The sequence below is a fragment of the Conger conger genome, chromosome 2 (assembly GCF_963514075.1).
Source record: "Conger conger chromosome 2, fConCon1.1, whole genome shotgun sequence".
NCBI classification, from domain to species: Eukaryota; Metazoa; Chordata; class Actinopteri; order Anguilliformes; family Congridae; genus Conger; species Conger conger.
Window position 1 is genome coordinate 12,314,566 of NC_083761.1, and position 17,790 is coordinate 12,332,355.

Below are 17,790 nucleotides of genomic sequence, written 5' to 3' on the forward strand. Positions count from 1 at the left end.
GAGTTAAAACAATGGTGACGTTATTCCCTGTTCTGCCTGGGTGCCCGCTGATTCGCAATCCTAATGAGGAGATGTACGTGTCCCTGGAGGTGAAGAAGGGATGTCGGGTCTTGGGTCGAGACCCCTGATTGGTCAGGGATAAGCTGTACCCTGCCTAATGTTGCTGTGAGCGAGGTCGGCACTGCAACTGTACCTTCATTAATATTTCCTAAGTGAAGAGACCCACTCCCCCTAAAGAAATCCTTCCGTGCTTTTTCGCCTCAGTGAAAATACAGCTCTCTATCAAAGACACATTTTCCAACCGCTGTCGGTGAGCCGGACTGCCGAAGAGGCCGGGGGCGGGAGAAACAAGATGTGCCTTTCTCTGCGTCCCTCCGCCAGCCACCGGCCACATCTGGCACTGCTTACCCCTCTGCCCTGCCAGTGGCAGGAGGCCAAAGGCCAGGAGAACACAGTGCCAGCCTCGCACCCCCGCCCCCTCCACGGAGCTAAAGGTCAAAGGTAAAGACTTCACAACCCACCGGAGATAATCGCCCGTGGCAGCTTCAGCGGGGAGGAACAAAGCCTTCTCATTCATCACGCTCCCTCATAAGCTGTAAATAATATTTCGGGGGGGGGGGGGGGGCGGGTCTTGGAAACGGAGCCTGCTGTCGGGCGGCCGGGCGGACGGACCACCCCAAGCATCGCGGGCGCGCGGCCCAGGCGCCCCCGGGTCAGAGGGAAGGGTACGGCCAGCCGCCGGGGGGGAACGGCGGACACTCGCTGGGGGGACTGCCGCTTTGTTGGAGCGAGCAAACAGAGAGTGCAGCGCAGGACAATGAGCCCCATTGACAGAGTGGAGAGGGAACACGGTTCCTCCGGCCCATGTGTGAATGGAGCAGACAGACCTACATTGATTAGGGCCTGCATTACAAATGGAAAACAGGCAGCCCGACCAGCTATCGAAATCCCCACTGCCAATACTTCCAAACAGCAGCAAACAAAGAATCTCATTTTGTATATTCAACGTTGTGTCGTGCATTCATTGCATTTCAATTGCCTGCACCTCTTACAGATTCTAAACAAACTGAACAGACAACCTGTTACAGTAAAAAAAAAAAAAAGGGTTATGAGAGAATTTGAAAGTCACCATATGCTTTCACATCCTGTTTAACAGATGAGTTTGACTGCAGAAAGAACGGTATTCTTTATTTGCTTTTAAAAAAAATGGTTAAATTCAAATCAATACAGCATTGTATTATAATGCATTTTGAGGGTTTACTTTGTAACTGGGAACTAAATAACAGAACAAGGAATTGTCCAGTCTGTGTTCCCAATGTGCGGACTTGCACATACATAAGTCCAATGCCTTCGGTAAAGTAATTACTCTTTGTCTGTGCTTGCAGAGACATTAAAGGATGAGAAGGTTATGAAGAACTATTTTCTGCTCAGTACCACGCAATAATGAGAAACTGTTGACAATATGAGAAACTTTTCTTTTCAAAACAAGATTCATATCTGGTCATAATCACATAACCACAAATCTTATTATAGCCCCCGCAATAATGACAGAATACAGTGTTCTAAAGAGAGGTGACACTGATTCCTCATTAAAAAACACATTTCGACATCGTCTGGTTTCGCAGCCCTTGAACACTTACGGAGAACGCTTCTCAATCAGAAATACATACCCATAGCATAATGCATAGACAGAATTTGTTCAGTGAAAACCAGTGACTCATATGGTCAGACTAACTCCCCAAACATTTTAGAATTAGTCATACAGTACTATCTAAAGTTCAAGGATCTTGCCACGTCTCGACCCAAGACTAAAGTAAAGTTACTTTTAGTAAAGCACACAAGTGTTTCTCCAAGTTCTGGGTATCATTTTTGATGGGCTATAATTGCTTGTTATAAAGAGATAACGTTCTTCGTTATAACAAGATTCCTTTCTCATTATACAGTAACAGGATACGCTGGCATGTCATGATAACGAGAAAAGAGTCGTATTTTAACAAGACAATGACCGGAAATTATTGTTTTAATGTGGTATCAAGGCCTGCCATTAGTCATTTAGCTTTGGAACAGATTATTTAAAATAATGAATGTCTATTAAATGACTCTTGGTCACATTAATGATGTAAGTCAGGGTTAGTGTTAGCACGTCACATCAACTAAACTATTACTGCAGTACAAACTCCTCAGTACAAGTCTAAATAGCAACTTTTAATAACAACAGGAGAAGTATTTGGTTTGCCTTTAGAAGGCAAATAGGTTTTTGTCAACAAATGTGCAATATATAGACCACAACCCTCAAACACAAATATAAGCTCCGTAGAGATTGTCTGCCCTGTAATGGGACCGCTAATTGATAATAAGAATTACACTGCATGCATACTGCTGCAGGAGCCCATAAATATCTAGTATCTATCATAAAGGCAAAAGCTGCATGATATGAACCCTGACTGCAGGCCAGCGCCGGTGTTATAGACGTTATACCAACCTGAGCCGTTCCACTGCGCTTGCAGTCACATTTTTATTTTGATCAACAGTGCCCACTGGTGGCTGTGGTCTACCTAGGAGAGGTATTTCCTAAGAGACAAACTAACCCACTACTGCGTTTGTGAACTGCCATACACTAAACACGCAGCAGTTAACTGTGCACACAAATTAGTCTGATTAGTCTGATTAGTATTAAATCACACGCGCACGTGCATACACACAAAGTGGGTACGCACACGCACATGCGCGGAGAAACACACGCGCACACACTGAAAAGCATCCTACCTGTCTGTAGGTACAGATGATGATCTCTCTCAGGTGGTAATGCATGGGGGTCATGGTCTCGCTGACCGCGTCCAAAGCCATGTCCACTTCCCTCTTCATACGGTGTCCGTCCGGGAGCAGTCTGACCAGCTGCATCACCACCTGCACACCACAAAAACTTGCACCCTCAGGCAAACGCCTTCCAATCACATCGGGAGCCAGCGCTAGGTTCAGCGTGTATGCAAATGAGGCGAGAGACTATTTGAGGCAATTGCCTTGTGGGATGTTTCTGAGGGAAAAGCAGTGTGCCGTCGATGCAAAGGGACTGACTGATTCCTCCCTGGACCATGCTAATCATCTGGCGCATCAAACCTCGGTCATACGGGAGAATGAGACAAGAGTGAGATTAACCCTATCCAGCGGGGACTTAATAGACTGAAAGCACGGCATAACCGCAAACTAGAAAATACAGTACGTACATACAGCAGGTTTGAAAGTTAATTCAAAGTTGTTGTTTTTTTTTAATGTGGAACGATTACTATTTTGTAAACTGCGTACACTCATGCTCTCCAGCTGGGTTTGACTGAACTGGCTGGACCCAGCACCCAGCCCAGCAGGGACAGTTCAAGAGGCTCAACTGCCTCACACCACAGCACTGCTGCACAATCTGAGACACCCTGTCTTTGTGCAGGATGAGGGCACAGCCTGCCTCAGCAGTGTGCTGGGTGAGGGTCTTTGAGCCTGGAAGAACACCCCACCAACGTCTACACAGACGGAGCAATGAAGCTGGGCCTGACTTACAGGCCTACACTGTCAGGTGGAAGGCTATTTAAGAGCAATGCTATGACAGCGGGCTTGAGGGAAAAATCTGGTGTGAAATATTACGTTACCATGACTTCTGCCAAGGCCGAGCCGGGCGTTGCCTTACCACCCGGCTCACTGAAATAGACGGGAAACAGGAAGCGGGCAGCTAGCAGCACAGGAGGTCAGGGGTCACATTTAAAAGGAGGTCAGTGGCACTGGCCTGCATCCAACACTCAGGGTTGCCAGGCAGGGCAGAGATGGGGGGAAATCCAGCTAAAATGGCCTCATCACCAGACGTGTGTGAAATGGAGAGGCATGAATGCACAGGGCCAGCGTGTGGGACGAAGGGGACTGTCAATGCAGTCACATGACTTCTATGCTGCGCTGAGGATTCAGAATCGAAACCATTGTTGTGTCTGTGAGCATTGTTTTCAGGGACAACTTGATGGTCCCTTTACACCAGACTGAACAACAAAATTGCCCATTTTCTGCTACGAAAATGGGGAAAATGGCAATTCAGACAGACACCTTGACACCAAAGTCTAGTGTACATAGATGAAAACTTGACTGGTCTAAACAAGTCAATCTCAATGCCATTTTAAAGCAGCTTCAAAATGCATCCAATTTCACACTGGTCCAGATGACCAAACCCAGAGCTATTCTCCCAGCCGTCTATTACAAAGCAGGGGGCCTGAACGGGCACAATATTTACTGAACTCACATTAGAATAGCCAAGGAACCGGCAACCTATTAAAGGCTTGGTTACCTAGTAACCCACCATTACACAACATTCATACACTTCACTAGTCACAAGGAGCATGCATGCCTCCATCTTCATCTTCAGCGGGAAATGGATTGACAAGCCAATAAAATTGCATTTTTCAAATAAGAACATTATCAAAAAATAATTTGTGTCACTGAAAGCATTATCTGTTTACGGATGTTTGATAAAAACATGCCCCTGTCGAAGCTGGTGACTCACTGAGCTCATACAATCAGAAACCGTATCACGGCAAAAGCACAGAGATGATAAAGGCTTGCAGCACGAACAGCTATTCTCTCTTTCTTCTTCCTGACAGTGATGGCTGACACACAAAGAAAAAAAAAAAGAAGAAAGAAAAAAGGCAGCATTACCTCAAATTCTCCCTTGGTGTATTTGGCATCAGGAACACTGACGATTTCATCATCGCCAAACTCGGGGAAACCCTGGAGAGCCAGAGCAAACAAATCACCAGATTTTTCACAGACTACAGGAGGACACTTAGATAATAGACTGAAGGCTTGGCATAACCACAAACCAGAACATACAGTGCAGTCTGTAAGTATTTGGACTGAGGTGCATTTAGCTCTGTACTCCAGCACTTTGGATTTGAAATGAAACAATGAATATGAGGACCAGAGTTGTGCTAGTGACTCCCAAGGAAGCCATTTTAAGGCTGAGAAATAAGAAGAAAAAAAAAAACAGTGAGACATATGCCAAACAATATGCTTACCAAAATAAATAAATAGCAAAACAGATACCACTGTTCAAATACTTATGGACTGCACTGTACACACAGCAGGAAGTGTAACATCTAAAAAGTTAAACAAACAAAGCACAAAATATTACTTATTTAAAACGAGACAAATAGGACAGACACAAAAAAGGCGTGAAATCTACATGAATTAAACGAAAGAGGAGGAGGAAAGGGGAAGAGGAGAGGGACCCACGTTGAAGTGCCAGAGGGTCAGTGCGGCGATGACCATGGCGGTGGTGGTTTGGCCCTTGCCGTTGAGGCAGTTGAAGACGAAGGCCGAGTGTGAATCCTCCGCCAGAGTGCCCTTCATCGCGTCCATCAGTCTGTCAAAGTCCTGAGAACGACAGGAGCGGTCAGGCAAGGCATCTACACCTGCGCCTGCACACATGCAAATGGGCAATTTCACGGTAACCGACAAATGCAGTGTATCTATCCAACAGAGCTACATAAGAGATGGGCAGGATTATTTATTTATACTTATGGTTATAGAAGCTCACATCAGCCTCAAGTATGAAGCTCTATAGAACTTCATCACCCAAATATCTGGCAGTTGTAATGTCACATAACAAGAGAATTGCCCAAACGATTATGTCACACATCTGAGACAGCACAGATTCTGCGCTTGCAATAAACATTATGACCTTCTTGTGAGTATTACTCTTAATGAATTACACCTACTCCTAAGTAAAGGCAATTTCACAAAATCATACTTTAACTGTAAAAATGAAACAACTACAAAACAAATTACACAAGTACAGCAACAGGACAGCCATTTAACATTGATGGTGACCTTTTAAACCACTAGAGGGAGTCCAAAGATACACGTTTAACTTTCCCAGGAGTGCTGCATGGTATGTGGGGGTTGGTTACACTGTGCTGTAGGAGACGCCGTCTTTCAGATGTTAAACCAAGATCCTGACTCACTGTGGTTATGAAAGATCCCTTGACAATCATTGCAAAGAGTAGGGGGTTCCCCAATGTCCTGGCTTAATTCCCAACCTGCCGCTTTCAACCTGCCACCTAACCATCCCCAGATTTATTCGGCAAAAAAAATAACAACTGTCCTCTCCATCTCCATGTCAGCTGATGTGTGGTGAATGTTCTGGCACAAAATGGATGCTGAGCATGGCCCTGGAGTATGCTGCACACTGGTGATGATTGAGGTGAGTAAAGTGCTTTATAAATGTGAGGAATTATTATTATTACTGTCATTACCTCCTCCCTGGGGCCGCTGTAGTCCGGCAGGGGAATGCGTCTGTACACCAGGCCCTCGTGAGCGCTCTTGTGCTGGTTAAACATCTCCTGCACGGTCAGACAGCTCTTAAACATCTTCATCTGCTTCTCCTGCTCCAGAGTCACCTCCAGCCACTTCTGCGCTCGGAGGACCTCCTCCTTCACAGCGGTCTCCAGCGTCTGAGCGAGGAAACACACGAGACCCCCTCTCACTCTGGCTGGACGGACTCACTGTATGAATCACTGGCGTTCCCATGACTGACTAAAGCAGAGGAAGACCTCAAAAGGAATTCCAAATCCCTTTAGAATGTCACCCGTGCTAGACAATAAGCCATCACTTTTTCATTAGAAAATCAAAAATGCGTTTTAGTTCATTCATTTTTTTTTTTAATCCACATATTGGTTAACAGTCCAGCGTCCTTTGGCCTACTGAGCCTTCCTCATCCAAATCTGTTCAGAAATGTCTGGGAAACTTCAATCTGAAAATAAGGGATTTGGCAGTAATGACGTCTTTAAAGGCTGAGAGGATGAAAATAAGTGGAACAGGAAGAACACTGTTCTCTCACCTCCATCTGCTGCGTGTCTCTGGCCGGGACGGGAATGGGCTGCTCGAGGCAGGCCGGCTCTCGGAGGGTGTAGACCTGGCCGTTGCCCTCCAGGACCAGCTCCTCCTGCAGGTTGACCCACAGCACGCGGCCGTGCTTCCTCTTCTCATCCGTCAGGTACGTCAGCACCACCCCCGTGGCCTGAAACCAAAGCCCCCAGCACCGTCAAGCTCAGCTCTGAAGACTTACCGCAGAACTTTAACATCCAAAAACCAGCACACGCCAACCCTATTGAGGTCTGCTGCAATCATTCAATCAATCTTTATTTTGTATAGTGCTCTTGGCAGAAAGGTTGTCATGTAGGCCTTCACTATGGACATTTTCCAGAGGGAATTAACAAAAAACAGGAAGGTTGAGAAGTGGAAAAGGCGTTTTGAGCCAATGTGGAAAAATTGGGAAATCATTCCCTGATCCCAGAAAAAAATCATTCCAGCTGAAAATTGTGGAACTGACAAAATAATAAGATAAAAATATTGGCACGAATACCCTAAATGAATCGTCTTGCAACTCATGGCCTGTGACAGTCAACTTTACACATCATTTCTAAGACTGCACTGAGCAAAGAAAAGTAGTGAGTTGATAACACCATATGATAACATGAACATTTTAGACAATGAGGAACGGTGGGACAATAATGTGTGCCCAGACCTCAGAGGTGGGCTGGGCCATGCCGTACACGGACATCTTGGGAACCCTTCGGAAGTTGGCCACCTTCATCTCCTTCACCGTGCTGAGGACGTCCGGAGCCAGGAACTCGTTGGCCACCTTGAGGACAGAGCGCAGTTCTGACATGTATGTCCCACACACGTTGCAATACACAGTTAGCAGGAGATACAACAGAGAAGCCCATTGAGACTTAGATCAGATCAGTGGGAAGTAGAAGCCTCACCAGCACACGCACTCCCTTGGTGACCATATCAGCAGGGGTGGAGAGCTCAGAGAGGTTCATGGAGGCCAGGAGTCTGTACATCCAGGGGTTAGCACACATCCACTGGCTGAAGCTGGATGCAAAGGCCAGGTGATACTGCAACACACAGACACACATATATACACAACACGCACGCATACACACCCACAAATGGCAAAGTATAAAGAGTAAATAAAACAGGTTTGGGCGTGCAATACTGCAACTGGGAACACAACTATTATGCTTTGATGTTAAAACCTCAGTAGAAGTAAACATATAAAGGTAGAGCATAACTTTAATTTGCATTAATTTGCAATTCCAAAAGGTCTTCTCTTTAAGTACATTCACCATGTGTTTTGCAGCTCATTCATTTCTCAAAAAAATCAACTCAATGCCAAAAGATACCTGATCATGAAGATAAGAGTTGAAGGCTATCAGGTAGAAGTAACGCTCCAGACTCAGCAATGTCCTTTGAAGAAAATACTGTTTGGTACTGCTACCCTGAAGGAAAAGGAGAAGAACCAATTACAGACACTAGAAACAGAGTCAACAATACAGAGCAACAACACAGAGCAGCTCTCATATCTCTGATTGATTTAGTGCACTTCTCCTTCGCCTTGTTCAGTAGCTGGGCTAGAAATCAGAAAGCCAGTTCACAGGAGGAAATGAGGCGCTGCTGTTCTGCAGATAATGGTGAAGTATGCAGGAGTGTGCTACAGCTGGGAGCTGCTTTATCAGTGTGCGTCAGATACACAGCACAGCTCTCCCGTGCTGCGTCTCTAAAGCCTCCACAGCAAAGCCGGCTAATTTCAGGCTCCGAGTGGTGAATCATTCATGTCGCTCCCCCAGGAAAGTGGCTGAAGGAGCCCCTTTTTCCCCTCCTGCCATCAGCAGTTTCATTACCAGCTGCAGCTCTCTACTCCAATCACAGGGCCTGAAGAGGGACAGGGGCACTCCACAGCTCGGTTCTCAAGCCCGGCCGGCTTAATGCACCCACTCAGTCTAAACCGGGGGCTGAAACCACGCTTTCTGTCACAATTGGGATGTGTCACAATGTACACTCAGTGACCACTTTATCATGTAGACCTGCACACCAGCTTGTTCATGCAAATACTGAATCAGCCAATCATGTGGCAGCAACTAAATGCATAAAAGCATGACAGGAACAAAAATAACACACACAAGAGTGGCATGCAGAAGAGCATCTCTGAACACACAATGCATCAAACTTGTTAAGAAAATAAGTATGATAAATACCCACTAAAGTGCTCACTGAGTGTATATGCTCGCTCACGCATGTACGCACGCACGCACGCACGCACGCACCATCTTACCTGTATCTGATAATCCTCTCCAATTCCTTCTAGCTTTTTCTTGTTTTCATAGATGGCCTCTTTGATGTCGTGCATCTCTGAACACAGGTCAATGGCACTGTTGACCTGTAGTGAGACAAAAGCCCATACTTCTGAGTCAGACCAGGAGCGTAGGAGGCTGGATGTAAGCCTCACTGCCCACTCATCACAGTCTGGGGTGGGGCTGGGTGCCAGTGGGGGGGGGGGGGGGGGTGTTACAAATGATTCATTCAATTCATTCTGTTATTCAGTTCATTGAATGTTGCTTACAAATATAATAGTGCTTAAAAGGTAGTACTATGCAGGATTTTTACCTTGAAAATATTATAAAATAACCGTGCTAAGGGACATCTATGATGCACTCGCAATCTCTGGCATTCTGCTCCTTTGACAAATTCATGATCCTTCACCTGTATTTGATATTCTAAAATGTGTTTGGAGCGGTTCTGGGCGTGGTACACTTTTCTGTGTGCGGAGGGCGGGGAGTGCCTACAGACCCAGTGGGGCGGGAGCAGGTTTTAGCAGAGCACATATAGGCAACTAGCAACTGTAACGGCAGAGGTGAAGAAGCAAAAGTATCCTACAGTGAAGCGAAACCGCAAGCTGGCGGGGCTTGTTTGACGAGTGTCAAATTGCTTTTCTGTGTTGGCAACAGCAATAAAAACCACAGATATAAAGATAAAACACTAAAACAGATTTGAAATATAAAAACCGAGGTAAGCGGGCGGGGTTGAGGACATGGGAGGACACTTCTTTGATTATAAATAGAGGACTAAAAAATACTGCACCATATGCCTTCAAGGGTTCATCAGTAGGGTGGTTTAGAAAGCCTCTTAGTAGTGTGGGGGTTTTGGCAAAAAGGTATCAAGGTATCAAGCAATTCATATCAACTACATCAGCTGCCTAAACACAAAATCCATAATATTCAAAAACAGTAAGCAACAGAAAGTTAGTGTCCTCTTACCTCCTCCAGGACCTGCTGTCCTATGGGAAGCTTGCTGATTAAGGCCTGGATTACCCGAAAAAGTGGTTTTGGCGTAGAACCACCTGCATCATCCGCTCTGTCAATGAGACAGGTGCAATTTGGGCTTTTGAAAACATCTTTGTGGGCTCACTTTCTACATTCTTTAAAGGGCGTTTTAATGTAGGAAAATGTTCAAGTCATTTCACAATCCTGACCTTCACTGTCAACCAGCTATTTTATTACAGCAAAATATAGCACTCGTACTTTCACAAACTTCCTCAAGGATTTAGTTGATTATTTCATTACATTATTGGAATTTGGCAGACGCTCTTATCCAGAGCGACGAACAGTTGATTAGACTACGCAGGAGACAATCCTCCCCTGGGGCAATGCAGGGTTAACCTTGCATGTCCCAGTCATTTACCTTAACCACTACGCTACAGGCCGCCCTATTATGCCATAGGACAGCTGGTTGCAGCTTACACGGACTCTCTAACTGATAGTTTGCGCCACTGGAAAATGGATGCCACACATACATACATTACCACCCTCATAAAAATGTCATACTGAAAATACTAGTTTAGTCAAGTTTTCCAATTCATTTTGTGGGTACCTGCAGATGCCGAAGGGCATTTATATAGGTGAGCGCTTACTTGGCTTTCTCAGGTGTGCCTCTGAGCTGGTACATAACCAGAGTGCCCAAGATCATGGCCAGGTTGGTGCGACCCACTCCAACCTGACAGCTGAAGACCAAGGCAGGCAGAGGCCTGGACTTGTCCCGGGTGAGCAACAAGTTTGGGTTCTCCTGCAAGGGACAGTGAGACGTTGGATAACAGGTCAAGACTCAACTTTAGGACCACTGGGGGGATATGCCATTAGTCTCCATTCGCATATGATTCCAGAAATATACTGTTATGGTGACACAAGGTGTGCAGTTCAATGTTTTACACATATACAGTGCATACATTGCATGTAAAACGAGTGAAAGAATAAGAAAACGTCAATCCATAACTCAGTGGACTAAGCGATGGTATTATGCACGTACAACAGAACATGAAGAGATTTGAGGGAAATGTGTTGCTAGTTGCACGCTCAATATAACCAGCACATCAGTCTGAGAATTAAATAATGCTTATGGTCAAATCAAAAGTTATAAGGAATGAAGTTAAAAAAGGGAAAAGAACATTCTGAGACCAATCTCAGACCATATAAGTAGACGCCAGGGAATGCTGGGAGGCTTCTGGAATGTTGAAAAATGAAATTCTGCATATTTTACACACATCGTCATGTTACTCGTGGGGTTTAGTTTTCACAATTCACAGCATGGTATATAGTTACCAACTGTATAAAAGTCTGATTTATTCATAGCATAATACAAAAATGTGACATGTCAGCATATTCATTATATGCACAGCCACGCAGTCCTTACGCATCTACCTAAAAACTGGTTTGAGGGTATTAAAAAGTCTCAGTTGAGGAATTAACAGCCAAATTCTGGAAAATGTGAAATACCGTAATTTATGCCACATCAACAGGGCTGTGCTCTGCTAGCATAAACATTTCAAGGAGATGGATATGACAAGATTTGGAGGATCACTTGTGTACACTTTTCAAAAAAATGATTCCACTTCCCCCAGTGACAAAGAGCTCGACTGTCACCTGGATACCATCACTCCATAAAAGGAATAATCACAAGAATGGTTTGAGGGCCGGGAGGAAAACCAGACGTTTGGGAAGAGCCATTCCTGGTCATCAGGTGCCAAGAGACTCATTCCAACCTGCTTGTCCCGATTTTATGTTTTATTTCACTTTCATAACTATTCTAACCGTTGGTGATTAATAGCAGAAAAATAACATTTTAAGTAGAATCTATTGAAAGAGTGAAGCCAATCTGGCCTTCCAACTAACACACTGGGTGACAACGCGCAGATGTTCCGGAAGATTCTGTCAGTTCATCTTCTCATTCACCAAGTATTAAAAATGGCTGAGGACTCAGGAGCCACCAACACAGTGCAGACGAAATTCACTCTGATGCAGTGCTGTGGGAATATATTTTGCAGTCCATCTATAAATAGAGACAAGGCATTTTATTCCTTGTTTAGTCCCATTCTACACAGGGCTTTTCTCTGTGGATTTAGCATTCTACCCAATTGCGTAGCCCAAAATCTTACCCTGAGTATGTCTACAAAGGCATCAAACTCCTCTTCAAGGGGAGCTCCTTCCACTGGCAGGGGTAACCGGTAATACCTTCAAAGGAAAAAGATTTCAGACATCAGGAACTATGTATACAGGCAAGAAACTAGAAAAAAACATAACATTGCACATTTACTGAGTACTGGTAATAAACATTGTGCTATGCTTCAATTGCTTTTTAATTTGAAAAAGGCTTATACTTCAAAGAGCCCAGTGATTACTAGTTTACTGTACTTTAACATCAGGAAATAACAACCAAAGCCAGGCAATACTTTGCACAACACTATCAAATCAAAGATATTTCTAGAACAATCTGAGCCACCATGCTATGCAGCTTCTTATGCTCCACTCTAAATCTAAAAAATATTGCTTCCGACTATGTAATCAAAGTAATACACGGGTAAAGCAGGGCTCCAAACACACACTTTGAAAAGCCTCATATAAAAAAAGCAATCTCTTTCAATTGTACCAGCTATGTGCTTTAATACCAAATACATAACACAGAGCAATGATTGCTTCTAGCTAAAGCAGACCTCAGTCATCTGATTACAAACTGGAGGCCACAGGCATACTCTCCCTCCAAACACACTTCCCCCAAAAGCACTTGACCTTTATACAAATGCATGGCAGTACTCAGGGGGAAATCCAGTGAGCTCCAGCGTGAAATTGCATGACAGGATTTTCAAAGCGGGGAGACCTGTATGAAGGCATGGTGAAAACGGGTCTCTTGTAAACTTCTTCAGTGACATGGATGTCCTCTTCACAGGCGATGGCGATGTGCTGGGGCTCGTCTTTAAAGTGCTCGATGTCGTTGTAGACATAGTACACGTTCTCATTGAGTTTCGCAAAGTCATGCAGCTGGAGGAGGCGGAAGGGTGGAAATGCACTTAGTATCATTAACAGTTCACAACCACCTGACACCTGAAACACATTTATCAAGACTGTTGAGGCAGCTATGTTTTTTTTCCTCTTATAACAGGAAGGTGGCCATCAGTGGCCGACAAAAAGCACCACTGAAGCCACAGGCTCTCTGCACACAGAACCACAATGCTAGATAAAAGTCGAGTGTGAGTGTATCCGTAAACAAATTCTTAGTAAGTGTCCAGAGCAGGTTTACGTGGAAATGTACAAAACCAACCTCCTTTCTGATAGCTAGCTCGAGGGCTTCGACCGTGAGCCCTTTCTCCAGGCCACTCAAGTTCTCATGTAGATTCTCCTTTCTCCTCGGAGTGTATGGCACAAAGTCGCTCTCCAGGCGAATAAACACAACCGGCTCCTCTCGTACACAGAAGAACATAACCTCCTGAACAAAAATAATCATTGACAATTGAGAATTTGTCCTTGCGTAACCCCTGTGGGATTTATGACCATTATCAGAAGTCTCAGGAAAAAATCATCATAATTATAAAAAATAAAAATAAACAGATTCGTATTGCAATTTCATTTCATGGAGTGATCTGTGGAACTTCTAAACCCTTCTCGATATGTGCTGCGACATGCCGTTGACACAAAGGGGTGATTTTCACTCAGACACATTCCATCATGGTTAATGTTGTCTTTCACACTGCCCACGCTGCTGCCATGAAACATTCTCCCTGCAAATCCATCACTCAGATCAGCCTGATTTATGTTTCCAGTCAAATTCTAGGAATCGTAGGAATCCGTTCAGCACTCGTGGCAGTATTTGTACCTTATCCGACCTGTTTTGTTGTTTGTTCTCATGACCTTGATACGCACTCTTTTATGTAATGCGCTCATCGACTTAACTACTCTTCCTGGTATGGACACAGCTCCTCCAGGCAAACTTTATTTAAAAGGGATGAGACCACTTTAAAGTATGAGTATGTAGAACAGAGGTTTGAGAATTAATAAAATGCAGTTATGTACCTTAATCCCATTCACTATGCCTTTTCAAACACAGTGCAAGTGTGTCCCGGCAGGCCAAATTATATGCTTCTTCAAGCTCATTTCTTGGAATGTATGACCGACTTATACATTTAAAGCACAGATGAACTGATAACAGGGGTAGTAAAAAGCATATGGATAAAGACACTGAATGTACTATAGATGTAAGTGTAATGGCTGGTTTATACTCCATCGCTGGTCACAGTAACAGTTTATACATAAAATAAATTATACTTAATAAATTAAATATATTTTTTAGTTTATTTATAGGTATTAAGTAGTTATTGGCCATAGTCAATGTCGGGTGACCTTCTGCAATTTTGGGATTGAGGGACAGGGCATAAACCAGAGCCTTAAAATAATAGTAATAAAGTGGAACTGGGAATTAACTTTAATAAAGTAAGCTGGCGACTAAAATTTACTGACCTCATGACCTTGACTCTGCAGTCTCTGGAGGACCTGCTTAAAGCCACTGACGCTGGGCTGGCCCATTCCGAACAAGGGGTAGTTTCCCTTGGCCTGCCGAAAATTTGGGGCTCCATAGCTGCCTGTAGTGTTTAGCACGTCTGCCTTGCTGTACACATCCTGAACCATGAAGTACGTCCCCTGGGGAAAAGGACTGGTTTTAGCAGTGGCTCCACACTGCGGTCTCAGCAAGCACCCGCCACCAGTTGATCATTTGAGGCGAAACCGATGCAGTGAATAGGCAAACAAAGCTCCAAGCTCACAAAACAAAAGGATTATAGACCTTAACTGCTGTGTGGGAGAAGGTGATAACAGTTGAGAGAGGTAATTAATGGTAAACCATTAATCCATTAGGGACTCTGAGTAAACTTAAATGATTTGCTGAATGCTGTTTTTATATTTTAAACAGGAGTAATTTTAGAGTGCCGACAAATTTGGCAAAAGCAAAAGGAATATTTGGTTTCTTACCTGGACAAGGTAGTGTTCAGGCATTGTGTCTGAAATTCGCCCGACTTTGTAATGCGTTCTGAGGAGCTCATCATGAATTTGAAATTCTTGCCTGCAATTATATCTGCAGAAAAAAAAAAAGATTTGGATTAGATACCATCACAAACATTTTAAAGGACAGAATATAAAACAGCCAGTGACATAACAATGTAGAATTTATCTCAAAGTGACTTTTCAAAAACTCATTAAAAGTTTGTTACCCTGTCTGCCAAAATATCCCTCATGAATTCAACAAAAAAAAGAGACCGTCTTAAAAGTTAAGATGTCTCCAGCTCCCCAGTGCGCTGTGGCGAAAGAGGATTAGCGGGCGGCCGCTCTTCCGCGACTCGAGTTGTACTTACGTGATGACAACGGGGGCCACTTTATTGGTGATGATGGACTTGGCCTTGTTGTTGTGAATGCTGACGTTCTGAAAGGAGTTCATGCTCACTGATCGCCTGTTGTCCGCCATCCCGTTGCCATGGACACTTTGGTGTGGAGGGGCTAGAGAAGCTGGCTGCGGCGCTGCACTAGCAGTCGTACCCATAATCCACAAGCAGCTGCGAGAGACAGTGCCGCGCATCAGATGAAGACATAACCGCCAACGCAACACAGGATTTACAACACCATGGATTTCTAAACTCCCCGCTTGTTACTTTGGGGCAAGTAGAGAACATACTGACAACAAGTACGACAGCCCCTTAAAAGACCCGTGTGGCAAATTGTACAGAGTGATGTCAGTGCGCTACACATATACATCTGCACTGCTTACTACAGATAACGCAGAAAGCGCTCATTAATGTAGGCTAAGGCTACACAAATACTGTGAAACTACCAGAGGCTAATCTAAAAGCGTGCCCTCTCGGGTGGCGCGTCTAGAGCACTATATTTCAGAAACATCTTGAATTTAGGGAGGCTGGTTATGAGCCATTATTTTCCCTGGTGGTCTTTGAACTCCACATAAACAATCCATTACCCCGTCATAGTAAACCACCAGTCTGCTGCCCCACACTGATGGTCTGAGGCTGGCTCAAAAGCATGTGTTTACACATTAATTACATGGCGCTTAATGTGGACCACTACGTACTCTCAACCGTCAAAACAATCCCACTGTTTCGGCAGGCTATTCAGGCCCCCAGAGTAAACAGGGCTTCACTGTGATTTGGGTAGATAAACAAATTCATCTCCTCAAATCATGCAGTCCCTAGCAGTCCCACCCAGCACTTCTGCAAATGTTCCGAGGGGGTTTTTTGACAACGAGCTAACATGCAAGCCTTGAAGCTTCAGTTCTAGCTTTGTGAAGCAGGGCAAAGAGAAGTTTGCCATAAAAGGGGAGATGAAATTTCCATATCTGTCACCAAGCACCCCTTTGCAATGTCAGACTTTAATCAAACCTTTCACATTACATGACATTACCCAAGTACTTTGGTAAAATAGTGGTTTTAATGACTGTAGAATGTCTAAAACATTCAGCTGTGTGTCACTCCTGTGGACAACATGCCTTATAATGAAAGCACTGATTAGATACCCCCATAAGAACCTTGCTTTGACAAAATGGCTTGTTGCCACACAACCAAAAACACACATCAACAAAAACAGCAATGACAAAGACAGCTTTTCAAGGCTGCATGTGTATGTTCTTTTTGAATGGCTACATTCAATAAGAACACACACACACACACACACACACACACACACACAAGCACAAACATACAAATGCACACAAGCATTCTTGGCAGCGGGTAAGTTGTACAAATTGTTTTAACGTGACATTCTTCAAATGCTTGATCCAAAAGATTCCCCGGAGAGAAAACATGTATTTCTCCCTCAGAACTTTCCAGGGAATAAATACAAAGTTGCATATTTTCTATAATTAAGGAAACTAAAATGCATACCTTAGCTATATATGGGAAACTTCAATAACATCATAACTCAGAAAGGCAAGCACTTTCATCTCAACAACCGCACTTTAGCTGACAGAACCCAACATATGTATGCGATTCCCTACGAGAACAGAGTCATACAGATGCACTGTAAAAAACAAGTATTTGAAGAAACACTACCACAAAAAAACAGTAGGACTAATAAAACTGAGCTACATACTCCCAATTCATTTAACAGGGCCAGGGGAAAAAAAGAACAAGAATGTTCTGTTCAGTTTTGCAACAGACCTGCAGCACTGTAGCAGAAAGCTCAAGGTTGTTCTAACAATCACCCAGGTGAATCAGGGTGTCAGCGGGACTCAGTCTGTCTTCCACAATGACAGTTTCAATAAGCACCGGACACAGAGCAAATCAATACATTCTGCAAGGGTGTTTTTCTTATTAAATGTAAAAAGGATAACGGGTGAGCCTACATTAAATTGTGTGCACATTGTTGGAGAACATCAAAAGAGGTTTACAGGACATGCATACTTGCCCACCCGCTGACACAGGTGCAGGTATATTCTATATGGACCAAAAATGAAGAAAGATGGAAGCTATAATTTTCTCTTCCTCCACCTTAGTGCTGGGCAAATACACTCCTAAATTGCAAAGGCTTCAAATGTATTCCCCAGTACTACTTAAAGCCAGCAGCATTACAATGCATACTTTGGCCAAAAGGACAATGAATG

General features: G+C 44.1%; 1 protein-coding gene across 4 annotated transcripts in view; it reads right to left on the reverse strand.

Moving 5' to 3' along the window:
• The window catches only part of pald1a (phosphatase domain containing paladin 1a), a 69,166-nt gene that overhangs the window by 31,479 nt on the left and 19,897 nt on the right, over positions 1-17,790 (reverse strand). For all 4 annotated transcript variants that reach the window (XM_061231910.1, XM_061231911.1, XM_061231912.1 and 1 more), the window contains exons 2-18: positions 15,539-15,736; positions 15,159-15,261; positions 14,652-14,831; positions 13,459-13,623; positions 13,018-13,178; positions 12,299-12,374; positions 10,781-10,932; positions 10,128-10,224; positions 9,146-9,250; positions 8,217-8,312; positions 7,794-7,928; positions 7,553-7,669; positions 6,866-7,045; positions 6,282-6,479; positions 5,260-5,400; positions 4,684-4,755; positions 2,767-2,907 (exon numbers count right to left, since the gene is read on the reverse strand). In XM_061231910.1, the coding sequence (XP_061087894.1) occupies positions 2,767-2,907; positions 4,684-4,755; positions 5,260-5,400; positions 6,282-6,479; positions 6,866-7,045; positions 7,553-7,669; positions 7,794-7,928; positions 8,217-8,312; positions 9,146-9,250; positions 10,128-10,224; positions 10,781-10,932; positions 12,299-12,374; positions 13,018-13,178; positions 13,459-13,623; positions 14,652-14,831; positions 15,159-15,261; positions 15,539-15,723 (2,304 nt within the window). In that variant the 5' untranslated portion in view covers positions 15,724-15,736. The remainder of the gene's footprint in view (positions 1-2,766; positions 2,908-4,683; positions 4,756-5,259; positions 5,401-6,281; positions 6,480-6,865; positions 7,046-7,552; positions 7,670-7,793; positions 7,929-8,216; positions 8,313-9,145; positions 9,251-10,127; positions 10,225-10,780; positions 10,933-12,298; positions 12,375-13,017; positions 13,179-13,458; positions 13,624-14,651; positions 14,832-15,158; positions 15,262-15,538; positions 15,737-17,790) is intronic.